We start from the raw sequence: 21186 nt of genomic DNA on the forward strand, positions 1-21186 counted from the left end.
CCTCTGTAGCGCCCATTTACACATTGAATATGAAATAGTCCACAATCAGTAGAATCACATGGTCTCAAACTGAGCCTCTGATCCCTGGACAGAACTCTGTCTAACAATCAGCTCTGGAGGAGACGGAACCAGACACATGAAGCAGATTGAAGCCTCGTTCATACACCAACAGCTTCAAACTTCAGACCCACAACACAGTTACTAGTGGATGCACCAGAAATGTTGGATGTTTACAAGAAATAAAGTTGGGATTGCAAGAATTATTGTTCTTTTTGTAATTATCTAAAATCAATTTCTATTTATGATTTTTTTATCAAGATATTTGTATTTTGATGTAATATGGCAATTAAATGCGCTTAATGGGTTTAGTTTTCACAGATATTATTTTATACAATTTCAGCAATAAAATGTACATTTTTCTAAAAACAAATTACTTGTTCATTTTAAGAGACCCGTCTTACTTTCTCTTGTATATTTAGTATTGCCCTTTAATAAAGTACTTCTTATCCGTTAAAAATAAACTTTAAGATAAAGTAAAGTTACACATTACTGTATGTGGGACTATTTTAAAGTCTATTTTAGAGAACTAGGTGATCCATTGTTGATCTTCCCTTCATTAGTGAAATTTAAGACTCATCATTTACCAATTCAAGAAACATTTTTTTAAAAGAAATTTAAGCTTCACGCATTATGACAACTGGTTTACAGTAATCCCCCGTTTATCGCGGTGGTTACGTTCCAAAACCGTGATAAACGGCCGCCACCCCAAAAAAACCTTTTTTTTTTTGTTTTTTTTTGTTTAAGCTGTAAATCTTCCTCCCACACACTTTAAACACACACAGAAAACATTTGCAAGTATATAGCGAGATTAATTTTGTGTAAATTCATAGAAATACAGTACACTGGATTACATTTATAGTGAATACATGTACTGTACAGTTCTGTAGTAGCCTATGCATAGTTTCTCCTCTTGTTTATTGGTTGACGTGTCCTATGACCTCAAAAAAGATACACATCTCCATATTCTTTGCTTTCGGTACTGTACTGTATTAACATTTTACTTCATTTTATAGTTAATAATTATATTTTCATAAATACATTTCATTATTTCAACATAAAACTCTATAAAAACAATTCCCTATAAGTTTATTGCTCTATTGTGCTCTCTGCAAGAGACCGGAAAAATCAGCCAAACAGATTAAATATGTGTCCACAATAAACTGGGGGTGCGAGATTCGACGAATCGGGGGGATTACTGTAACCATTTTGCATTCAATGATTTATACAATAAATTGATGCCGAGATGTTTTGGGGTCTAAGACTAATCAGGTGAGAACCGGTATAACATATTTTGATCAACATGACAAACAAATAATAAGCAGACAATCGTACACAATCAATTAAATGAACGTACCAAAGCATTGCAATTTGTTGAAAGCAACAATTTTTTTTGATGTGCACGAGTGACTACATGATGTGGAGGTTGAACAAGTAGTTTTGAGAATTTCATTTCTGATCTGAGAAATAAAATCTGTAATGTGCAAAAGCCTCCCTCTATAAATGGACCCAGAGATGTTTATATAGAAACTCTTTAATGGATAAGAAAATGATGGCAGCAAAACATGAACACAAATATTTGACAGATGCCAGCTGTTTTGCTTCAAGTCATACACACACACACACACACACACACACACACACACACACACACACACACACACACACACACACACACACACACACACACACACACACACACACACACACAGTGCTTTGCTTGCCTGTTCACATATTAAGTCCATACAATCCATAGTGAAAAACGAAGCTCTGTTGGTTTATTGTGGTAATGACTGGATGAGATGAAGTTTGCTGTACAACTGTCCCTTTTTGTTCATGTTGTGTGAGAGAGAGAAACAAAAGAAGTGTAAGACGAGACGGTCAAGGCATTACAGTCCCCTGTGATAAGGATCTGCTCATCTCGGTGTGTACAAAGAAAGTCTTCAGGTCACCTTTCCCTTTCACGTTGATGATCCCTCGACATGAGCACATGTAGCCGAGAGTCTGGAGAATCCGACTCGTTTCCTCTGTCACCTGGAATTCAACAACAACAACAACAACTTTTTTTTAAAATTATAATTATTATTATTAAACTTGAAAACATACACAACAATGCCAGGGGTATAAAACTTGAACTACAGTTAGCGCAGTGTCACTGTTATTACTCACTCCTTACCGGAAATAAGATTTGTATTGCGTTGTAAAACTTGTATTGTATTTTGTTTTGCAAATGCGTGAAATCGCTGTCACTTCCATTTTTACGACAGTCTAGCAATATGGATTGTTTTGTGTTTTAGGTCCAGCTTCAAGAATTTCTCTTAAAAGGAAAAAAATCCTGATAATTCCACACATCGCGGGAGGGAATGAACGAAGGATGGAAGCAATTAAGACGTTTTTAATTTTTATTTATGAGTTAAATACATCATATGTTCAGAAAAGTAAATATTAAATGTACAACACACACATCTGTATTTTCCAAAATGGGGTCTAACAAATGTAAACTATTAAATGAAATTTTTCATTTGCTTTATTTATTTAATCAATAAAATGACATTCTGTTATTTTTAGATCATTTATTTTTAGATCATATATATTATTTGATATATGATTTAACCAAGCTGCTTTTTTTTTTATTTAAAAAAAAAAAAAAAATGTTGACAGCTGATGTTCAGTAATGTTAATAATAATAAACCACATCAACCAAAAAAAACCAAGCAATTTTATGTGTTGCATTTCTTCCCCCAACTGTACCGAAATTAAACCGACCGTGACATAAAAACCGACATATGTACTTGCAACCCTATTTTTCATACTGAACCGGGAACTCAAAGTGTCAGGCTTTACAGCCTTTTGATTTAAGACAATTTTTGTGATACAATAAATGACAAAATAACACTAAAGGGTACATCAAAGCAGCAGAAGAGACTAATATATATAGAACGCTGACATGACAATCTAGTTTATATAGAACAGAATGTACCTGTATTTTTCCAAGAACCCCTGTGCTTTCCATCCTGCTGGCCACATTTACTGTGTTACCCCAGATATCATACTGCGGTTTTTGTGCTCCGATTACCCCTGCGATCACTGGGCCATGGTTTATTCCTGAGAAGAATCAAACACACGACTTTGTAGCTCTGTTCAGTATTTATTAATGGATGCTGTAAAGCAATCCAATAATCATATCATTTCAAAGTACACCTATACCATAGCATGTTGGAATCCCCAAATCGGAAACTAAATTGTTTTTAACAGCACAGCTGGAAGATTAAAATTATAGGTTTGCCATATTGAGTTCCCATCGTTCCTATGGTAACAGCTGTCACAGGCTTGTATGGTGGACAGGCCACATGATCCGAGTCTTAAAAACAGTGTTGATGTGTAAGAAAGAAAAGAAATGAACGAATGTGGTTTCCTGTAATAAGATGCTTATTTTGAAAGATTAATAGAAGAAGTCTTCAGTGTCATTGCTTTGGATCACAGGAGAAATCTTCAAAACTGCCCCAGTTAATAAACCTTCCAGTGGAAACCCAGCCACTGTTCTGCAGGGCTTCTGATAGTGTCTGTTGTTCCCAGGTGTGGGAGTATAATAAGAGATGCAGCGAATGTGACAGCAACTGAAATCACCTTTTTTATTTTTTTTTTATTTTGCTTTCCTGACTCTCAAAAACCAGTTATTTTTATTTAGCTAGTTTATTTCAGTGATGTGATCTCTGCAATGTAAAAAAAAAAAAAAAAAGATTTTCAGTGTTGATTAGAAGTCTAAATCCTGTTTCATTTTTAGGATAGTCAGGCTTATTTGTTCTACTCCTAGTAAATAGAAAACATTTTAATTGGTTATTTTGGCTGGAACAGAAAAGGACCAAAGGGATTTATACCTTTATACTGACCTTTGATGTGTTGTGCCAATGGAAAGCAGCGCTATTACTAGCAAGAAGGGGCTTGCATTAAGTCTGATCACCCATCCTGCATCCTTAGAGGGCTTGATCCCAGAAAGCCCACAGCTGAATGCACATAATTTACAGACGAATGGTCAAGGATGAAGTTTAATGTACACTATATGGACCAAAATTTCACGGACACCTGGCCATTACACTCATACATTATTTAAACTGTTTTCACAGAGTTGTAGAATGTATCCTCATACTGTAACATGAAGTACGTGTGGAAGACCCACCTTAGGGATAAACCGGAACGTGACTTAAATAATCATCTTACTAATCTTGCTCTTTTAGCTGAATGAACTCAAATCCAAACCAAAAGCCTTCACAGAATAGTGGCGCAAAGGAGAAATAAATCTGAAATGAGATGTTCAACAAGTACATGGGTGTGATCTGGTCTGGTGTCCAGATAGTTTGTAGCATATGTCAGCCCTATTAATATTTAGGCAAGGGCAAAGTATTGTTTAATTTAGAAATAAAACACGAGAGGATGTGCAGTTATAGGAAAATAATCCATGGTTCAAAGTTGATCGTTACATAGCGGTGACACTGAAGACTTCTTTTCTAAATATTACATACTGCACATGTTTTTCATCAGAAAGCTTTTTGCCACATAAATGTCAGCATTAAAAATTTTTTTTGGTTAAATAAATGCATTTGAATCTCTTTATATGTGGCGTATCTGCCAACTGTTACTATAAAAACAATAACCTATTAAAATGAGTGAGTTCTGAATCTGAATTACAGCTATTACTACCAGAACTGTGCTGTTCTAGAAATGAATCAATGCCTTCAGGTTTCAAAATTCATCAGCGCTATTGTATAACCCGTCCTTACCCACACGCAGCCTGAAGTCATTGAAGGAATGTTTATTGATTACATCAAGTTTCCCCACCAGAGCAAAGGCAAACTCAACCATCGTGCCAATGTGCATGTACTGCCGGTCATGATCCTTGAAAAAGCGAACAAGATTTATACTCAATATTAAAAATAGATAGATACATACATACATAGAAAGACAAACAGACTGACAAAGATTAAATAAAAAAGTATGAAAAGGCTGGTCCTGTTTTTTCTTGGATCTTGATATGATTATGGAAGTAAAGAAATTTGTTCCTAATGCTTCCTATAGCTGAGGTCTCAAAGCAAGCTGAAAGAGAAAGTTCAGCACCAAGGACAGCGGCAACTTAAAACAGAGGGCAAACTGCAAGAGGCAAAAGAAATGGTTTTAATATCACATTTAATTATAGAAGCTCACCTGGGCATAATCCTGTCCGGGAGGAATGTTTAATCCAGTAGCAGCCATGTATGTGCTACCAATCGTCTTTATCTTCTCCACGCCACTGAATTTCGGTTTGGACAGTAACTGGCAATGAGAGAGATTTTGGGTGAAAAGAATAGGGTCATGCTTAATGGTTTTAAAAGCTTTCATTGTGATTTAAAACATACCAACAGTGTTCACATTATTGATTGCAAATACATAACTGTGCAATCATTGCAGAAAGTCAATAAAATGTAATGTTTAGTATAGTTTCATTGTTATTATAGCCACAGACCAAAATATATATAAAAAAGCAATTAAAAAGTGAAGGTTAATTTTTTGTGGACATTATTTAACTGCTCGCTCTTAGTTTGTAATGATCCTCACGAATGAGTCCACTTTTGTAAGGAAAAGCTGTTATTTCGATAGAAAAACAATCTCATTAACAGTGCTAATGTTAATTGTAAAACATAAATATGAAGTGTGTTGCTAGTATCTAATTAAACAGATAACAATCTCATATCTTTATTAATACTCAGATATTACGGCAACTAACACTATATGGATCAAAAGTCCATATAGTCTGACTTTTCCAGCCAAATTTTGGCTCTTCCACAAACTCTTACTACAAATTGGGATGTCTGTGGATGTTGTAGCATCAAATTTCACTTGAACTAGGAGACCCAAACCTGTAATAATTCCCATTTGCACAAGGCCAGCTCAAAGATATGCTTTAACTGGTTTGGAGTGGAAGATCTTGAGTGGTCTGGTGTAGAGTTTTGACCTCAACCCTACTGAACAGTTTTAGGATAAATTGGAACACTGACTGCATCTCAAACCTCCTCACCACATCTACATCAGTACCTGACTTTACTAACTACTAAATCTCTACAAACTGACTCAAAACCTAGTGGAGCATCTTCCCAGAACAGTGGTAGTTATTATAAGAGCAAATGTGGAATAGGATTTTCTAAAAAGCAATCTCATGGCTAGGTGTTCACAAACTTTTGTCTAAGTTCTTCATCTTTTTTGTTCGTTCGAGTTTAATTGCTATTAGTACCAGATCATTGTTTCCGAGATCACAGATTACAGCTCGACACCAGCGGGTTTTTCATTTCTCATGTGGTGTTTCAAAGTGTAATTGAAACCGAAGCTGACAGCAGCGAGATATACAGCGAGCGGGCCGAACGTGTGTCAACGGCATCCTGTACCTCATCAAAATCCGCTATAATCTCGTTGAGGAGCCTGAGACACTCCAGTCCCTCCTTGTTCACATCCGACTCTGTGTAGAATTCCTTGAAGTCTGGGATGGAGGCGAACATGACACACACCAGGTCGTACGACTGGTGGTAGAGATCCTGCAAAAAAAAGAAAAGATATGAGGTATCATTAGCAAATGTGAGGAGAAGGAATGGGAAGGAAGGATTGCAATTATTTGAGTTAGCAATCATACAAATCACATTTTCTTTGCAGTGTTATGCTTTAGATATTGTGTACACTAGCTGCAGTTGATGATCATATACTCACTTCGTTCTTCCAGGTTTGAGCCAGGAAATGCTCCGCCACGTGGGCCGGAAGCACGTTTTCCAGCAGCACCCGGTTCAGGTTCTCCATGGTCTCAATTTCCTCGCATTCCCGTTTGAACTTGTTCTTCCACAGGAAGTCTAACCTACAGTAATATTCATTCTGTTACAAGAAAAATAGAGACAACTCAATACACACCCATTAATTCTATACAGTATATTGGTGACCTTTCCTGGTATATCAGGGCATCATTGCGAACAAACTAGATTAGACCCAGACTTTAAAGGTCAGTGCTGTAATTGGTGGTTCGCGATCTGCTGGTTCTGCATGGTATATATATATATATATATTGGCACTCCAGTCTTTATGTCATGACATTATGTCCTTCTTACATTGTTTGGCTTTGTGCAATAATGGAATAATTTGATGACTAACGTGACTAGACTCGGAAGATCCAATGTATCTGCTATGCCTGAATATTTAAATTAACACATCGCTGAGACTGTATCTATGGTTATCCTGATTACCTCCCCCCAAAAAAGCAACAACAAAAAAAAACACTACAAATAAAGGACAGTTATTTGGGGGTGAGCTCTGGGGAAAGTTGTCTTCATTAAGTGTATTGTATTGAAGCAAAGACCCACCTGCCTCGCCAGGACAAGCAGAGTGACGAAGAAGATGAAGAGCGAGACAGAACCCATCGTCTTCAAGTCTTTCAGAACGCCGGGTCTGGGTAAGTCAAGAAGAGAAGGAAAATAGCAATCAGGAAAAAAAAAAAAGTTGATCTTTTGTTCCAGCAGGTTGGTTGAGAAGATCTTTCTCAACAGCGCCTCGGGTGGGTTTGATGGATATGATTTTATAAGTGCCCTAGTCAGCAGAGGCACAAATCTACATAGGTTTTTGCCGGATGCTGTCAGGCACCTCTGAGTCATCTGGCAAAGTGCAAGAGAAAAGGTAGAATAAAAGAGGTAAGAAAAAATGCACTTAGAGACAACATCCTTCTTATCAGCGAACCTGCTTTCTAAAAAATTAAAGTTACTAAATTTGAGAGGGAAAAAACTAAGCTTTAGGTATTAATCAGTCAGTTATAATATAATATACAATCTAATACAATACAATACACCAATGAGGCTTTACTTTATGACCTGCCTAATATTGTTTTGGTCTTCCTTTTGCTGCCAAAACAGTCCCTACCCATAATGCATTGAACAGCATGAACTTCTTCAGCAATCTGAGGTAGAGTTGCTCGTCTGTTGGACCAGATCTGTTGTCTGTTGGCCTTCGCTCCACACGTGCACGATCAATGAGCTTTGTCTGCCCATGATCCTGTCACTGCTTCACCACTGTTCCTTCCTTGGAGCACTTTTGATAGATACTGACCACTGCAGACTGGGAACAGCCCACAAGAGTGCAGTTTTGGAGGCTCTGACCCAGTCGTCTAGACATCACTATTTGTAAAACTCTCTCAAATTCTTACTCTCACCCATTTTTTCTGCTTCTAACACGTCAACTTTGAGGACAAATAATAATAATAATAATAATAATAATAATAATATCCCACCCACTAACAGGTGCCATGATGAAGAGATAATGTTATGCCTGATTGGTGTATCTCTAGGCTTCTCTATGCTTCAGCTAATACCACAGGCTTTTAAAATGATTAGGCAACTGGGATTGCAATGCCAAAAACTTGATTTTGTGGTCACGGAACCATTTTTTTGTGTGGATTTAAATATACAGTACATTTTGGATCATCAACCTGCTGAAAGATCTGACCATGAGACAGATGCAGATTCTTGGCAATGGAGTCTATGATGTCATGTGCTCTACCAGGGCTTTTAGAGGAAAAACAGCATATTTGTTAAATTTGTTGGTAAAAATCTCTCACTCAGTCAACAAGTTTCCCACAGTGACATGGCTATCTTCTGGCCTTCTTTTAAAGATTTGTAAATTTGGAGACAAAATACTGCCATCTCTTGCCAACCTCTAGTTGTCATTTTCAGGAGAAATGTTTTCCTCTCTAACTACTTATTCATCCAAAATGAAAGTATAGTGTGTAAATATTGAGGAAATAGAAATTCTTTGGAGATGGAAACCAAATTATATCATATCTTTCTATTAGGAAATATGCCATGATAGTTTATAAGGTGTAAAAGGCTTGAATTGAGTGTTTTCCTAAAACATAATCATAATCTCTCAAATTGGCAAAGGTTAAACCTTGATAAGCAACAAAAAAGCTTCAAAGGGGTTTATTTATTTATAAATTATTTAAGATAGTAGGCACTTTTCAGACCACTTCTATCTTTTCTCTCTCTACTTTCTCTCTCTAAAAATAAAACAGCTCTGATGGCAAAAATCATTCATAGGTTTTTGTTAATGCACTTGTGCTAACATACACTATATTGACAAAAGTTTGTGGACACCTGACTATGAGATTTATTTTTGAATGTCCCATTCCAAATTCAGTCCCCATTTGCTCTTATAATAACATGTTTCACTCGATTTTGGAGTGTGCTTGTGGGATGAATGAATTTGTGTTCATTCAGCATTCAGCATTCCAATTCATCCCAATGGTGTTCAATAGAGTTGAGGTCAGAACTGCATATTTATATACAGTAGGACAATCAAGATCTTTTACTCCAAAACTATGTAAAGCAAAATTTAACGGTGCTGGCTTTGTGCACAGGGGCATTTTCATGCTGGAGCAGGTTTGCGTCTCCAAGTTCAAATGAAAGTAAAATGTAATGCTACTGCATCCAAAGACATCCTATACAAATGTGTGACTCCAACTTGGTAACAAGGTTTAGTGAAGACCCACATATAGTAAAACGCTGGTGTCCCAATACTTTTATCAGATATGACTTTGACAATCTTCCTCTTCTTCACAGCTGTCCTCTACATCTGCCTCTTGCAAACCAACTACCTGCACGTCTTCCCTCACCACATCCATAAACCCCCTCCTTGGCCTTCCTCTTTTTCTTTTTCCTGGTGGCTCCATCCTCAGCATTCTCCTATTGATATACCCCATGTCCCTCCTCTGCCCATGTCCAAACCATCTCAATCTCACCTTCCTCACCTTGTCTCCAAAACGTCCTACATGCGCAGTCCATGTAATAAATAAAATAAATAAATATATATATTGATTATGCTGAATCCTGTTTTTTTTTTAACCTGTGCTAAAGTTTTAAGCCTAGAAAAGTTTGTAGATCGTTTACTGCTGTTTACTGCTTCCTTTATTCCAGCTTTTATTCTAAAAAAAAAAAAATAAAGAGCTGATTGTATCTATATTGTACAGAAAGTTTTAAAGTGCAGGGCTGCAACTGCATCACTGACCAGTGAACAGTAAAAAGTAAAGTACGGACAAATGATGGCAAACTGACAGAAGAAAATCGAACGTTTTCACGTGTGGTTTGGCTTAAAGGAAAGCAGTTTAAATTACTTGCACAGAACCCACAGCTCTGCTGTCAGTCATTTGGAAACAAATCAATTCAGTGCAATCTACACTAAGCTTGCTATCTCAACATCTGTCACTCATAATCCTGGGACTTATTGACGTTGCTGGATTTTTTTCTGTTGCCACCTGGGAAAATTGCCCTGTCAATTTTCTGTCTCACCTCCGTGCCCCTGTGTGTGTGTACAGTATGTGTATATGTGTGCTACCTGTCTATTGGCTTGTCCTTATAGAGGGCCATGCTGTACTTGTCCAGCACTGCAGCATGGGTCTGCAGTATGATGATGTTGTAGGCCACCACAGCAGTCAACATGATCACCATCTTCAGCTCATAATTAATCCTCAGGAACACCGAACAAGAAACGAGGCCCAGGATGCAGCTGTAGATGAAGTACTGAAAGAGCAAAAGTGACTAATCAGGTTTGATTTCTGCAAATGAAAGACAAGGTGCAGTCATAAGATATAGGGGAAACTTGTGAAATCTGAGGTGGATTGATATACAGTAGTCGTTAAAGTTAAAGAGGATAACACGGTTAACATAATACCAGATCGATTTTCCATCCAAATCTCTATCCACTTCATCTCTAGCACATGGGTATAGAAGAAATGTGTGGAAGACTGTAAGAAGATATGCATTACATGGGTTGGAGTGGAAGATCCTGAGTGGCCTGATATAGAGCTCTGACCTCAACCCTCTTGAACACCTTTGGGATGAATATGAATGCTGACTGCACCGCAGGCCTCCTCACATCACCTACATCAGTACCTGACTTGACTAACACTCTCGTAGCTAAATGAGCACATATCTCTACAAACACAATCCAAAATCGAGTGGGTACTAACGTACTAAAGCATTCACAATTTGATCAAAGCAACAAGAAATGTTCTTCTGATGAGCACAAATGACTTAATAGAGGTTGAACATATGAATGGAACAAACGTTTGTGGACAGATGAGTCCAAATTGGAAATTTTTTGTCTCTAATAGAAGAATTTTTGTAAGAGACGAAGAACAGGAAATAAAATGTGGTGTAAGATTAATGGTTTGGAGCAGAGAAGGTTGAAAACTAATTCCAGTTGAAAGAAACCAACATGGCAACCATTCCATAATTTGAACACCATGCAATTCCACCTAGACTGCAACTAAGTAGAACCAAATTTACCATACAACAAAACAAGCATATGTCCAAGCTTTGGAAATGTTATTTAAAGAGAAAACAGATGGTTTGAGTGTTATCTATCTTTGAATGGCCTGCCCAGTAAACATACCTAAACCTATTTAATTGCATTGGGATGAACTGGAATGCACAAGCAGAAAAAAAATCTCCAACTAAGAAAGAACTCCTTTGAGAAGTTTTTTTACACTAATTACAGTGAAAGCAAATGTATTTGTGATTTTAATATAAATTGGCTTAACAAGAGCAAAGCAGAATTTTGATCTGAGAGCAAACAAGAAGGGTTGAATGAACATATTGCTATTATTCATCACTTGCTTTTACGAAACTTTCCAGAACTATTATTCAGCATTAATGTAAGCTTTATGTTCATTCAAACCCATTAAATCATTTGCGAAGCATGGCTAGTATGTGACTGAGAATAATATGCTGATTTATACAGTCCAAAATGTTGGTGATTTTGGGAAGAATTTTATCATTGATGAAGAATTTTTATACTCAAAATGATAAAAAGGCAGAATTCTAAAAAGCTTTATGAATGAAATGTATAAAAGGGAATTAAATAAATTAGCAAAAGAAGCATGAAATGCAATAAAGTGTTGAAGAACAATAAATAAATAAACAAATAAAAACCTAAGGGGAAAGAATGTTCGAAGGAAATGAACTCCATTCTTATTGTATTATTCGATCAATTTGTGTCACTATCTGTTCTCCACTGAAACATCGAAAAAGGTGCTACTGCTCAATTTTCTTCAATCTAAAAACATGTCATCTGTCTTTTTCTCTCTTCTCAAAAGCCGGAAGGTTCAATGGTGTTCAAGGACTGGAGCTGAAAGCTTGAAAATCAATAGAAGAATTTGGAAAAATCAATCCCAAACACACTGGCACAGACATCCTTCTAAGCAATACTGCTGCCCCAAAAACCATTTTGGGATTTGAAGTATTACTTAGTTTCTAACTGTCTCAGTCCTATGTGCTGCATTTCCCAGGATTTGATCTCTGTGCTTTTCACATTGCTGTGACTTAATGCCGGTGAAGATGGTTATTCACATTCTGTTGCCTACAATAAAAATTTCTACCAGGACTGCATATGTACAGCATATTATCTATATCCACAAGAAAAGAAGACAATTCTCCATACCAGGAGGTGACAGTGTCCTATATTCACTTCTCTAATTTGAAGAAAAATTAAAGATTAATAGAAACATCCTCACCCATGATTAACATATACATATTATATTATATTATATTAACATTAATGTACAGTATTTTTCTGTACTAATACTACACCATCTATCTACATTAGTATTAACAATCGGGTACTATTGTGTGTTTGTATTCAGGGCATAAGTATGTGGGACAGGTTTGAGGCCACTGTAGTTTTTTTCAAAATGAGAGATTCCTTAAGACTCAAGATTTCTCAAGAACATCAAAAAGCGTATCTGGCGAAGCCTCTCCCGGAAAAAATAACAGCGCCTATATAGCGAGTGTCTATATATAACATCTGAAGTATTTTCCATCTTCATCCATGCAGAAGATTTCAGCTTCTTTTTACTTTTTGTGCATGTGGATGGTTTTCCATTTCAGACGGAAAATTACCCATTGGATTTCACCAGAAAGTGTGATAGAAGAGTATCTGTGAGAGTGAAAGGGAAAGTTTATAGGACTGTGGTGAGACCTGAGATGTTGTATGGTTTAGAGACAGTGGCATTGAGTAAAAGACAGGAGGTGGAGCTGGAGGTAGCAGAGCGGAAGATGTTAAGTTTTTCGTTGGGAGTGACGACGATGGACAGGTTTGGAAATTAGTTTATTAGAGGGACAGAGCATGTAGGACGTTGAAGAGACAAGGTAAAGGAGGTGAGATTGAGATGTGCAGAGGAGGGACATGGGGTATATCAGTAGAAGAATGCTGAGGATGGAGCCACCAGGAAGGAGGAAAAAAGGAAGGCCAAGGACGAGGATTATGGATGTGGTGAGGGAAGACATGCAGGTAGTTGGTTTGAAAGAGGCAGCTGTAGAGGACAGGGGGGCATGGAGATGGATGATCCGCTGTGACGACCCCTAATGGGAGATTTAGGAGATGGGTTTCAAGTGTCGGCATCCTTTTTCTTTTCATCTGCCTGTTATATGGTGTGTATTTAGGAGGAATAAATAACTTACGGGCAAGTAGAACTTGTCTGCGGACTGAGTATTTTGGCCATAAACACCATAGACAGTTTCATTGGAGATGTTCTGTGCAGCCACTGTAGTCACCTTCTCGTCTTCTAGAAAGAACTGAGCAACATGGAGAACAAAACATACACACATTTACAACACTCAATCTGCTTAAGACAAAATAGAGATATTTGTATTAAATAGCATTACCTGAACATAATAGCTAGCAAAAAAAAAAAGCTTTGAGCAAGACACACACACACACACACACACACACCCCTGAGTTTGCATTTGTATGAAGATTGTATAACAAGCTTGCTTATGTATGTAATCACACACGAACACACGCTACAAAATATGCTAGGACCTGAGATTTGATTAGATTTCAGTGCTGTATCAGAAAGGAGCAGGAAAAACAAGACAGCTTGGGCACAGCTTGATGAAATTAACTACTAAATCGTCAGAAAAATATTTTCTCTTCAGCAGGATTGGTTTTTCTTTCATTGGATTAGTAAAGTGTCACTTTTACAGCTCATGTTTTTTAGATTAAAATCTGCAAATATATTGCATACATCAGAATAAAAAAGGACACATTTTCTACATTTTGAGATTTGGTGTTAATTGATGCTAACTGATTGATTGATTGAGTTACAAGGAAACTACACAGCAGATTAGTCTCTGTCCTTGCCAGCTCACAGAGGATCTGGCATCCGGTCTACACTTTTCTGGCCACAAGCTTCAGAACCCTGAAGGCTAAAATCTGTCTCTCTTCACTTCTGTTTGTTGGGAGTGAACTAAAATTCTTGAATTCTTGTTTGAAGCAGTTAGAAGTAAATAAATTAGCATTAGCATTTAACAGAATGCTACAAGAAAAAGGGTCTATGAGTAAAACCACATCTTTATCAAGTATGGCACCAAATATGACCATTAAAGGTTAATTTAAACTTTAATCAATTCAACAAATGAATTGTATGATTTATTAGTAAACTAGTAGTTAAAGTCAGCTATACCAGAGATTCTCAATGTGGGGTCTTGGGAACTTCAGGGATCAGTGGTCTACGTGGTTAGTGAATTTTTCAATACTTTCACATGTAAAAAACGAATCTCAAATAATAGCCTGTAAGAGGAATGTTAAGAAGTAAAAACACTTCTCATTAATGTACACTTTAACACATATTGAGCAAACGGAATTATTCTGTTCTGAGGAGATCGAGTTTATTTTGAAACAATTTATTAAAAAAGAGAAGCCCTGACTCTATATTGTGTATCAAATATGGACACTTAAGATGGAATGCTACTGGTGTGTTCATTTGCTCATGAATGACTTCAATGGATTATTATTATTTTGACCTGCTTGAGCAGTTCGCCTTTCAACGTGCTGGAAGACACGAACAGACGCTGGATGTAGCAGCACTGCGCTTGACGGTTGATCACTAGCAGCTCTAAGGCATTAGTATTCCTCCGGGGTTTTTCTGAGCAGCTGACTCACAGATCGTCAACATGTGCGATGCCATGGTTAGTGTAAAAAACGGAATATTGTGGTCCCCAGTGCACTCAGACCTCACCATGCGAAATCAGAGACCTCGGCGAAAAGCCCTCAGGCAGTCAAGACACTCACCATGTTGAAGACGGCCATGACGAGGATGAGCACGGTGGTTGCCATGGTGAGGACGAGCCGGACGCAGGGCTTGTTGGCGCTGAGCAGGGACGAGCTCGGGAGGAGAGAGCAGGAGGTCACACGACCTGATCGCTACGGCAACAAGGAAACATGTCTAAACTCCCACTAATGTCATTAGCATATTTGCTCCTCGGCTAAACACCGAGGTTACTAAATGTCATATGTACAGTTCTCATATTTAAAAGACAATAAAAGGCATCCAAATTCCTCCAACTTTGACAGCATCGACATCCCGTTAGAACTCATACACCCATAAGAGACATCTTACATGCGTATCACTTGGCCAATTTACAAAGTTTCTTATTCAGAAGTTGCTTTGGGAACAAGGGACTCGCTTCTATTTTTGTAAAAGAAAAACGGTCTAGTTTCAGTCCGCTGGGACACGCTGGCCGGTTTCTTCCCCTTTTATGCGTTTGATGTTGTGTCATGTTTGACAGGGCACCGCTAAACCGCTCTCTGTCCATCTGTTCCTGCCTGAAGTTCTCCATTCACAGCGACTGTATAACGAGGCTCAGAGACACACGAAGGCCTAGTAAAGATTTTCTCCACCTGGGATACGTGTACGTCTCTCACACACACACACACACACACACACACACAAAATAAAGAAATGAGATCTGCAGCAGTTGTAACAGAATGCTCTTTTCAGTAGAAATGGAACAGAACAGAAAAATGTATTATATAAGCATAAGTAATAATAAGTATATTATATTATATATATAAGGATATAAGTTGAATGGTTTGAGTTATGGATTTGAGCATGGTTTCAAAGAAGATTGTTTTTGGCCTAGTTTATTGGTCTGGATTTGTCTCACACACACACACACACACACACACACACACACACACACACACACACACACACACACACACACACACACACACACACACACGTATATTCGTATAGAAGGTCATTCAGAATGAAAGGGGGTCAATGTTAGGCAGAGGTTGGAAGGGTTCTAAAATATTTTAGAATTAACATTTTGAGTTAACATACTGTCACTACAATGAAATTTAACTTGAGTAAAATTACTGATTTAAAAATTTATAAGCTGATCATAATAAAAAAAAAAACTTTTTTTTAACACCAGCGGTTGGGTGGGGGATTCTAGTTTAGTTCATGAAGGACAAAGAGATATACATTTTAAACTAGTTTTATTTAAAGGTGCACCTCTACAAATTAAAGTGCAATAAAACTTTCTTTCAGATTCTCCCGTTAGGGGTCGCCACAGCGGATCCTCCACATGTTTGATTTGGCACATGTTTTTATGCTGGATGCCCTTCCTAACGCAACCCTCCCCATTTATCCGGGCTTGGGACCGGCACTAAGAGTGGCCGGGGATCAAACCCGGGCCGCAGCGGTGAGAGCGCCGCATCCTAACCACTAGACCACCAGGGACTTCAAATTAAAGTGCAATAACATTGAACGCCTTTCGATTGGACTGCATTTAGCTTTCAGCTGGGTCTGCATCACTGCCGTGTGTCGTGTCTGACTCTCTTTCGTTTCTGTGAGTTTAGCGTGTTTGTCCTCTTGCAGATTTTAAAAGTACACAGAAGTACCAAAAACTGCTCAATTGCAGTTTTCAGTTATTCTACCATGAGTAATTTACTTAATTTGTGCGACTCTTACTCTTTCATCTTTCCTTGCGTATTGTCATGCTTTGCCTGTCCTGTCATTATGATAAATGCCTATGTATGTACCAGTAAGACCTTTAACAATGTTTCTGTTCGTCATGTACCGATTTGTAACGCAATGGTCTCATAGTCGTCACAGATGTCTGAACATGGGCCTCTCTGTCATTAAACTTTGAATATCTTACATACATAATTTCATACTGATATTCCCAGATCCATATTGGAGAGGTAGTGCCATTTCAACCAAAGACTGCTGTCTGAAAATTAGGACTAAGAAGAGACACATGACAGAATAAAACATTATCCAGCTAGAAATCTGGGCATATTAATGGGGGAAAAAAGGAAGCAAAAATATGAACGTACTTTCATTTATTGATATAATGGTACCAGCCTGTCCCTTTGTACTGTGAGTTGAAATACTACCTCGTATACTAATGAAGAGAAAAATATCCTTATTACCTCAAGCTCACTTTGAAGGATAGACATTAGAACATGCTGTCCTCTTTTACCCGGGGTACACACCCACCATCTTCACCTTTAAAATATTCTGTTTAATACAATTACTGTATTGATCTATTTCTGTCCCAAAGAAGGTCGCTGATGCGTTGCAGTAGGACCTTCATTGTATAATCAGGCATGATTATAAAGAACAGGCTATTGTACAAGATTTTCTGCAAGATTTTACTCAGATCTTGAACAGAGTGAATGAGAAATAATCTTAAAAGGATTTTGTAATCGGACAGTGTAAAACCGTGCTAATGGTCAATTCAATACAATTTTATTTTTATAGTGCATTTAACTGTGAACATTGTCACAAAACAGATTGAGAAATAAATAAACATTTATACATTTAACCTTTGTAAAGTGTATCTATATACGTTTTATTCCTAATAAGTATACCACTGGCGAAAGTGGCAAGAAAAAACTCCCCATCTTTAAAAAATTCTCATCCAGATGACACTGGTTTTTCATTCAGTATACACTGATCTGGTGTAACATTATGACATTATAACATTATGACTGGTGAAGTGAAAAACACTGATTATCTCTTCATCATGGTACCTGTTAATGGGTGAGATTTATTAAGCAGCAAGTGAACCTTTTGTCCTCAAAGTTGACATGTTGGAAGCAGGAAAAATTTTAATGTCTAGACAACTGGGTCAGAGCATCTCCAAAACTTCAGCTCTTGTGGGATGTTCTGGTCTGCAGTGCTCAGTATCTATCAAAAGTGGTCCAAGGAAGGAACAGCGGTGAACCGGCGACCGGCAGCCGAGGCTCATTGATGCACGTGTGGTCTGATCCAACAGACGAGCTCCTGTAGCTCAAACTGCTAAAGAAGTTAATGCTGTTGATGCTCGACAGATCAGGTCTGTTTTGCCAGCAAAAGGAGGACCAACACAATATTGGGCAGGTGGTCATAATGTTATGCCTGATCAGTGTAATTCCTTCATTGTAATTCGTAATTCACAACTGTTTACTGTTTTCATTCCAACCAAGCAAACCCACACCTGATAGTCATTCAAAATGAAAATCAGGGGAATTAAACTCTGCACTTGATTTTTTGGAATGAAAACCTGAATGTTTTGTTTTTTGGACAGGATTTTAAAGTTAAAAATAAAAAAATAAATTTATAGAGTAAAAAAAAAGTCATGTTGGAAAGCACAATCCTATTAATCTAAAACGTACATGGCGTCAAACCAAATGGACGGCATTTCAAATAGCATGGAAGGAGAGCCTCCTGAGTTATAGAAAAGCACTTAGTGCTGCTAGAGTAGCATATTTCTCCACCCTCATAGAAAATAACAAGCATAATGCTGGATTTTTATTCAGTTCAGTAGCAACATTTACAGGAAATAAAAGCACATGCACACCATCATTCCATGAACTTTTTAATAATACATTTGAAAACATTAAGCAAAAAAATCCAGACAATGAAAATAAATCCTAACTATGTTATTACTAATTACTAATTAATACTATTCAAGAGAATGCCTTAATTTCATTTATTACCTCATCAAAATCATCAACTTAGATTCTTTGCTTATAAGTTTCTTCAAACAGATAATTTCAGAAGGAACTGAACCTGTTCTAAATATAATAAACTCCTCCTTTAGCACTGGTTATGTGTCTAAATCTTTCACACTGGCTATTATCAACCCCCTCAATGGAGAAACCTGACCTTGAACCTTGTCAGCTGTCTAAATATAGGCCAAAATCAACCTTCCGTTTATCTCCAAGAATTTAGAAAAGGTTGTGGCACAGCAGTTATGCTCACATCTACTTAGGAATAAAATTTTCTGAATGTATCAGCACTGGTTAAAGTGTTAAATGACCTGTTATTGGTCTCTGATCAGGCTTTTGTCTCCATACTTGTTTTGCTCGACCTTAGTGTAGCTTTTGACAACATTGATCATACTATCCTTCTTGCTAGACTAGAAAATGAATTGGAATAAAGGGAAGAGCTTTCTCATGGCTTAGGTCTTATCTGACTGATCGCTATCAGTTTGTTGATGTAAATGGTGAGTTCTCCACACTGTCTGAAGTCAATTTTGGTGTTCCGCAAGGATCTGTCTTAGGCCCACTGCTTTTTTCTTTATGCATGCTGCCTCTGTGTAAAATTAAACATAAACATGGTATTCGCTTCCATTGCTATGCTGATGATACCCAGTTGTATACTTCAGCAAAGCCATATGAGAGAGAGCAGCTTAAAAATGTTGAGGATTGTGTAAAGGACAGTAGACAGTGGATGCTTGATAACTTCCTTCCTCACAACTCGGATAAGATGGAAGTACATTTACTAGGACCACATACAGCTAGAAGTAAACTTTCCGATTACGCCAGTGTGTACAGCAGTCAAAAACCTTGGTGTAATTATTGACCTTAGTCTTTCTTTTACCTTAGAAATCTTGCTAAAATGTTTAATATGATGTCTTTACAGGATGCAGAAAAACTAGTCCATGCTTTTGTTACATCTAGATTAGACTACTGTAATCCATGAAATCACAGATAAAGAACAGGAGCTTTGAAGATTTGGATTTGGAATGTAGTTAATGTCAGCAGTCTGCTACACTGACTCAGGACTACAGTTTGCATCTGATCACCATCACTGCACCCTGCAACCTTGTTTATTTGTAATAAATGGACATTTGGTACCACCCTGATGAGAATTGGTTCCCTCTTGAGTCTGGTTCCCTTTCGAGGTTTCTTCCTTATGCCATCTCAGGGAGTTTTATCTTGCCACAGTCGCTCATCAGGGACAAACTTACACTTATAAAGAACATATTTACTTTTACTCACCACATTATCTGTGTAAAGGTGCTTTGAGACAATGTTCATTGTTAAAAGCGCTATACAAATAACAATCATTTGAAATTAATCCTAGCAATTCTATCAATTTACAGACTGAAGAAGATGAGTAATTTGTTCGAAGCTTTGTGTTTTTTTTTGTGACGCACTGGCATCATTAGGGCAAATCATTTGGCGCTCGAGAAACATAAAGAATGACCGCAAATTAACCAAGAGCAAAGGTAGAAAAGACACAAGCAGCAAGGCAGACAACAGTGTGAGAAAAGACGAGAGACTTATTGAAAGGAAGAATGAGACATACAGTAGTACAATACAAAGAGAAGAATAAAGTAAGGCATAGGCATTATATGGTAAAAAAATACAAAAGGATCTACACTACACTGCTTCACATGTGTTTTAAGAAAATGAATATGCATTGTTACATGGAGTATCTGTATGTGTGTGTGTGTGTGTGTGTGTGTGTGTGTGTGTGTGTGTGTGTGTGTGTGTGTGTGTGTGTGTGTGTGCAAGAGAGTGCGAAATTATAATTAATTAATTTACTTCTTTTTACTAACAAGACAGTCTGGGAATTGAAAATGAGTTCTATGAGTATAATGGTTCTTTGGGACAATGTCCATAGTTAAAAGTGCTATACAAACAAAAATATACAAGTGAGTGAGTGTAATATAAGCGAGTGTGATATAAAGACAATGTAAGACAAAAAAACCCCCTGAAATGTTACATCCTTAAAAATACCCCCTCCCTATTAGCCCACTAAGGTTTCAATCTCAGCCCCTGATGCTTTCAAAACATAGAAACGTCCCTGAGGTCTATATAGCTTACATTATTATACATTTTACTTCACATGTACAGCATGTGCTTAAAAAACATAGAATGAGACAGTACATAATGTAGAGTAGATTACAGAAAAACTACCTCAAATCTATTGCTGCTACAACAGTCTACACTGATATAAAGGACCGACCAAGAGTCTAAAAAAAAAACATTAGACAACCTGCTTGACCT

The 21186-nt window shown here is 37.4% G+C and overlaps 1 protein-coding gene across 1 annotated transcript in view; it reads right to left on the bottom strand.

Annotated features, from left to right (window-relative positions):
• Window positions 1-1575: 1575 nt before the first annotated feature.
• Window positions 1576-21186, bottom strand: part of adcy2b (adenylate cyclase 2b (brain)) — a 70038-nt gene continuing 50427 nt past the window's right edge. The window contains exons 16-25 of the mRNA XM_083544272.1: window positions 15181-15312; window positions 13569-13682; window positions 10444-10628; window positions 7428-7512; window positions 6787-6945; window positions 6471-6617; window positions 5257-5364; window positions 4836-4950; window positions 3038-3162; window positions 1576-2091 (exon numbers count right to left, since the gene is read on the bottom strand). Of these exons, the coding sequence (XP_083400398.1) occupies window positions 1939-2091; window positions 3038-3162; window positions 4836-4950; window positions 5257-5364; window positions 6471-6617; window positions 6787-6945; window positions 7428-7512; window positions 10444-10628; window positions 13569-13682; window positions 15181-15312 (1323 nt within the window). The 3' untranslated portion in view covers window positions 1576-1938. The remainder of the gene's footprint in view (window positions 2092-3037; window positions 3163-4835; window positions 4951-5256; window positions 5365-6470; window positions 6618-6786; window positions 6946-7427; window positions 7513-10443; window positions 10629-13568; window positions 13683-15180; window positions 15313-21186) is intronic.

Source organism: Silurus aristotelis (assembly GCF_946808225.1).
Source record: "Silurus aristotelis genome assembly, chromosome: 6".
Taxonomy (NCBI): Eukaryota; Metazoa; Chordata; class Actinopteri; order Siluriformes; family Siluridae; genus Silurus; species Silurus aristotelis.